The sequence below is a fragment of the Halyomorpha halys genome, unplaced genomic scaffold (assembly GCF_000696795.3).
Source record: "Halyomorpha halys isolate HHAL.00 unplaced genomic scaffold, Hhal_1.1 Scaffold292.1, whole genome shotgun sequence".
NCBI classification, from domain to species: domain Eukaryota; kingdom Metazoa; phylum Arthropoda; class Insecta; order Hemiptera; family Pentatomidae; genus Halyomorpha; species Halyomorpha halys.
Genome location: NW_027107421.1, coordinates 276,238 through 282,150, shown reverse-complemented (window position 1 = coordinate 282,150; position 5,913 = coordinate 276,238). Strand labels below are relative to the sequence as shown.

At 32.4% G+C, this 5,913-nt stretch overlaps 1 protein-coding gene across 1 annotated transcript in view; it reads right to left on the bottom strand.

Annotated features, from left to right (window-relative positions):
* Positions 1-5,913, bottom strand: part of LOC106680829 (Organic anion transporting polypeptide 58Dc) — a gene marked incomplete at its 3' end in the record, with an annotated part of 65,682 nt that overhangs the window by 2,990 nt on the left and 56,779 nt on the right. The window contains exons 5-10 of the mRNA XM_067045689.1: positions 4,293-4,433; positions 4,052-4,195; positions 3,138-3,302; positions 2,825-3,020; positions 1,531-1,672; positions 54-63 (exon numbers count right to left, since the gene is read on the bottom strand). Coding sequence (XP_066901790.1) covers positions 54-63; positions 1,531-1,672; positions 2,825-3,020; positions 3,138-3,302; positions 4,052-4,195; positions 4,293-4,433 — 798 coding nt within the window. The remainder of the gene's footprint in view (positions 1-53; positions 64-1,530; positions 1,673-2,824; positions 3,021-3,137; positions 3,303-4,051; positions 4,196-4,292; positions 4,434-5,913) is intronic.

The following is a 5,913-nucleotide window of genomic DNA, read 5'->3' as shown; positions in this document are numbered from 1 at the left end:
ATCTCCTCTTTCCTATACCTTTAATCTTATGGTAATGACCTATGATGAGTAACCAGTCAGGACCTACATTCTCCTTCATGCCTGCAGGCTAGTATCCTGTAGAATGAAGGTTTTCTTCCATCAAGGTCCTGCAGCTAGTAACCAGTTAAGACTTACATTCCTCCTTTGTGACTGCAGACTATTACCCTCTAAAGTGAAGTTGCCATCCTTTGAGGACTTGTGGCTAGCACCTATAAGACTCATCCTGTCAATTTACCTCCTAACCAGCTACACATAATCTGTTTGAGCATGTATTGTCAGGGCCTTACCTCTGTACCTTCATATTGTCAGTTGGAGTCAGATCTAACACAACCACTTCGCAATTACGTCTAAAATGAGTTTGCCACTGTGCACCCTTCTCCCTCTGTTACCCACAGATAAACTCATCTTAGATGTACCTTACTTTAACTCAACTATTTCTTACAGCATAAGAACATAAGCATATAACGAACAAGCAACCTAAATATATAATTTGAATATTTCTGAAAATGAATCTAATGGATTATTGTTGAGTTTTGCCCTTGGATTGAGCTTGTTTTGGTTAATGTTAGGCATGAGCTGCTGGAATTATAGTTGCCTTAAACTCTAAGATTTTGGGAAGAAAGCTTTGAAGATGACATCCCTTAATGTTGCTGGGGTTTGTCTCTTCTTAAGAATAGAATCCATGACTTAGATTCCCAGTAGAGGTCAAACTGCAATGGATTTGGCAGTGGTCTTTTAGTCTTCTGTCCTTTAGGTTCTTTTATATTTTATTCCTTTCCTGGGTAGGAGTTGAATTGACAGGAAGAATACAGGATGGAAATTCCACTCTGTAAGGTACTCACTTATGGTCTTGTATGGAATGGCAAGTCCTAAAGGTATTCATTATAGGTCCTTGCAGGATACTTCTCTTTGTAAGGTATTCATTTACAGTCAAAAGAGTTATTATTCCTACATGTATTTTCTGTAAATCTTAGTGAAAGGACAGAGAGTACAAGAAGAAGAAGAGATCCAGAGAAGGCAGAGTAGAATAATAATATCATTTACATTTCCAAAAATAAAATCAGAATATTCTGATCCTCTAATGTATATTATAACTCACTGCCTCCTAAGAAAGTGAATTTGCGAGGAAGATTGATTTCAGTTGCTAAGATTGCGTTAGTGACTCTTTAGGAGTTAAAAATGCTATCAACAGATGCTAAATATAAGATGTTAGTAGATCAGAAGATTATAATAAGAATATAGCAATATAATGGCCTTAAACAAGTTAAGTTAAAGTATTTGCAAAATTGTTTCAAATTAATATTTTAAGATAGTTCCAATGAAGTCTATGGTGGTTTAAGTTTCAGCAGTTATAATGCGTCAAGTTGGACCATAAGGGTTCTAACAGCAGCTAAAGTGGTGACCAGCAGATACTAGCAGTGTTGCTACTACAGCATGAGTATTCACTTAAAGAATAAGCATTTATTTAGCAAATTTAAAATTCCAAATTGATTAAAAATATATTCTTACTTTGGCTCCATTGCTTAGGATTTCTGAGTTTTTGCATCCAGCATGACAAGGAGATATATACGATTTACCATAAGCACAAACAGGAGAATATTTTACATAATCACAATTACACTTCATATTGCACACTTGAGTGGCATTTAATCTGAGGAATAAAATTATATGAGGCTCAATAAATTGTACTCATACAATTAAACACTAAGAGCTACAAATATATTGTAGATATTTTTTACATCTAGAGAGATTATGAAAATATTAAAAATATAAATTGTTGCCATGAACAAAATATAGATATTCATAAAGACTTAAAAAAGAGACAAAATCATATCACATAAGATTAGATTATTATTCTATTAAATGTTATAAATTTCTAAGAAAAGGAGAGTATAATTGTTGTATTTTGTCATAATCGTTTTTTAGTAATAAGTTGAAAGAATTGTATTATAATCCGAAGTTAATAATTTTTGCAGAGTTATAGATAATTTCCTTATTAAATTGAATGATTATTGGTATTAACTTGCATTTCGATGCACTTTATCCATTCCAACATGATTTGAGATTTTATTACTTCAAATCACAATCCAAAATCATTGTTACCGCATAACAATATGAGGTTCCTAATTGTACAGCTGCCTCCTATTGCCACTGTTGCACATTCTTCTTTTCCCAGTTGAGGTTTCTTCTGTAGAAGATTTTGGGTTCTGCTCTCAGGTGATTCTGGGTCTACCTCTTGGCCACCTCATCTCCACCTTCCCTTCATTGGCAAGATGATGGATTGACATTCTAAGAAGATGGCCAAACTACCTTAGTTGGGATTCCTCTATAGTGGTATGTATGACACCATGAGATTGGTCCTTACTATAGTATTCTTTAACCTGTCCCACCTGATTCTTCCTTCCAAATTCCTCAGGTACCACATTTCTATTGCCTGGATTTGTCCTTTATGTTTAGTTGTTATTTTCCAGGACTCGAATAAGGTGGTACCCTGTAGTTCTGTACAACCAAACTGAAATTTATTAAAAATTAAGCTGCATATGTCTTGTTTTGAACATAATCTTATGTCTAATAGGTAAAGTTTGTTAAAAAAAGATGTTCAGTTGTTAACGAATAAAGATGGTAACAGCAGCCTTAGCCTTGACTCAGAGAAGAAATAGTTCATTCTTAGTGTGCTGTTCAACAAACAAACAAGTATTGTTGTGGGTACTTCTAAAAACACTAATAATAGAGATTAATCTATTTGATCTTTTATAATATCACATGGTGACCTGATTAAAATAGAAATATAATATTTTCTTACTCTCCAGAACCAAGAATAGTCCCTTGGGTATCATTTGCCTGGCAGCCAAGGTATGCATAAGATACAAGACCAAGTGCTGAAATCGTTCCAACAATCACATTCCACATGGCTAGTGATCGGGCGCCAGGTTTATATTTCGTAATTACCAATCCACTGATCAATATACCAATAGCAGAAAACACTAAGCCTACAGTACCTAAATGTAATGAAATAAAAAAAGTTTTACATGCACTTAAGTAAAAGGAAAAGAAATTGAAAAAAAAAAGGCAAAGAACATGTAAGAAATTAAATGAGACAAAAATGTATTTGATACCTGTAATGAGACTTGCTTTTGATGCTGATTGCTTATACATTATTTCAATATACTTTGGCATAAATACCCAATAGGGCATATAACCCATGAAATAGAATACAGCTGCAAAATTGTTGCACATCAGCGTTCGATTTGCTAGAAGCCGTTTAAATGTCTGAAACATGTCTGGAAATTGAAGTATTAAAACTTTTTTTCTTTTTTTAAAATAAGCATAATCAATAATTCTAAAGAAAATCATTCTGAAATCTATTATGGTCAGATTGAATGAAACAAGGATATTAAATGAAACAGCTTTCTACTATTTTGATAATTATATTTGCAATAAAGAGTGAATACTGAATCATTAAAAACATTTTAGGATTCTTGATATAATTTTCGAGCTAAATCCTTAAAATTAAATTAATTTAAAAAAAAAAAGGTTTAAGACCCTCATACACAATCAAACTTTTGAGAAATTTAGTCGACTACATATGGGATGGTTTGAAGTGTTACACAATTATTGAGATAAATTGGTTAATACCAACAATTTTTAGAATATTGCTCTGCTGTAGGAATATCAGTGTTTAATTAAAACTCGTACAAATAATTGTTTCAAAATGGTTAGAATAGGGTGGTATTCTGTAAATTACCCCCTTCCTATGTATGTGATAGATGACTGGTAAGGGAATGGTAAAAAAAAAAAAAGGTTAAGAATGAAGTGAAAATAAAATCAAACTTATACTGAAAGCGAAATGTAATTTTTGTCAAAAAATTAGAAAGAAGTTGAAATAAACTTATTTTGAATTTGTTAGAGGCCTTATTTTTATAATTATAATTATTGAAGTCATTGACATATAGACAATCTAACATAGATGAAGTCATATCTTTTTTGTTTTCTAAACTTAAAAATGAACATTATTTTATCATAAAATTACCTTGAAGTGATGCAGGCATATCTTCGACTTCTTTTGTTTTGTCTTGAGATTGAGTCCTCCTGAGTGCTGCTCTTGGCAATGTTTTGGGAAAAAGACCAAGTAATGAAGCACAAATGAACATTACCAAGCCGAGAATCAACCAACCTTATATTTTTGAAAATGAAAAGAAAATGTTGTCATTAAATTGATAATCTATGTAAAGAAAACAATTTTTTTGTTAATGTTTTTATTGCTGTATTACCTATCCACCATGCACCAAGCCATCTTGGATCTTTATTATCAATTTTTGGTGTTAAAGTTGGTGATATGTAAAATTTGAGACAAAGAGATGCAAGTGCATAACCAATGGCGGGCCCCAACATTTTTATAAAATATGAAAAACCTGAAATAAAGAATTATTTCTCTAAAAAATCATGATAACAGTTATATTAATAGATTATTTGGTTATTTTGTGTATTGAATAACCCAAAAATAAAGATAAAGGTATACTTGTGTAGTAAAATCGGTTGTGGGTGAATAGTGTACACCATTCCTCAAATGTTCAAATTTTAAATATGAAGGTAAACATTGATAATAAATATTTCCTAATATACACCATGCTGGACACGAGTTTGGCTGTAATTCAGGTTGAGTTCAGCCTCTTTAGCACCTAGCAGAGGAGTGTATAGGCACACCCTGTCAAAATCTATCATATGAGCTTCAAGTTTACTCTAATTCTCTTGATTTCCAGAATGTACTATATGTGCCTATTAATATAAATTAACCAACACTCAATAAACCTTTTCAAATCATGAAGATTTACCAAAAAGTTATTTAAAAGTGTATTAAACTGTAGCACCAATGCTACTATCTGTTGGACACCTAGCTGCCACAACAAGAACTACTACTGTCATCATTTATTAAAATGTATATTTTTTTAAAATACTTTGATTGTATAGATTAAAACTAAGTAACATGTTGTAATATTCTTAAGTGTATTATTAGAATCAATAAATATTACCATAGAATCTTCTGATCCACTAAAAGCTAACGTCTTACACATAGCATCTCTTGATGGGATCTAATAGCCCCAGAGAGATAAAATAATGCAACTTGATATAGCAATGTGTGGATTACCTCTTTAGGGAATTCTCCTTAGAAAGCAGTGAGTAACAATATAGATAATGAATCAGTACATTCTAGTGTTATTTTTGGAAATGTATATTTGTCTTTCTTTCTCTCTGTCTTCCCTGGATCTCTCCTTCTTTCTAAACTTTTCATAATTCTGGAAGGACCTCTGGCTAGTTCCCATAGGACTTACAATCCCCTTTGTGACTGCAGGCTTGTTCTCTGCAGAGCAAAGTTACAAGGACCTATGGATCCTTATGGATCATTCCCTACGGAGTGAAGTTTCCATCCTTCAAAGACTTATGGCTAGTTCCCTTAAGACTCATCTTATCCATTCAGCTACCTAACCTCTATGAACACACATTGTCGAGGCTTTCTGATGTAGAGTATCATACATCTTCAATTGGAGTCAGAACCATCTAATCTAACTAACCACCTCAAGAGAACTTACAAATACTGCCAATAATAATATATAATAAACAAAACCATACAAAGATGACAGTTTGAAGAGTAACTAAGAGAACTAGCTACCATGTTATAGCATAACTTGATAATAAAAACTAGTCTTCATATAGAGTTTACATATTGGTAAACTCTGGTATTTAACCTGAAACTTGTAAAAATAATAAGTGTAGATCTGCAAAACAAAACAAAGGATATAAGATTATTTTCTTCTGATGGAAAACATTTCAAATGTGAAACAAAAAGCAGCTAACAGGAGTCCTCTTTAATGCCTAACAGAAGACTGCAACTCA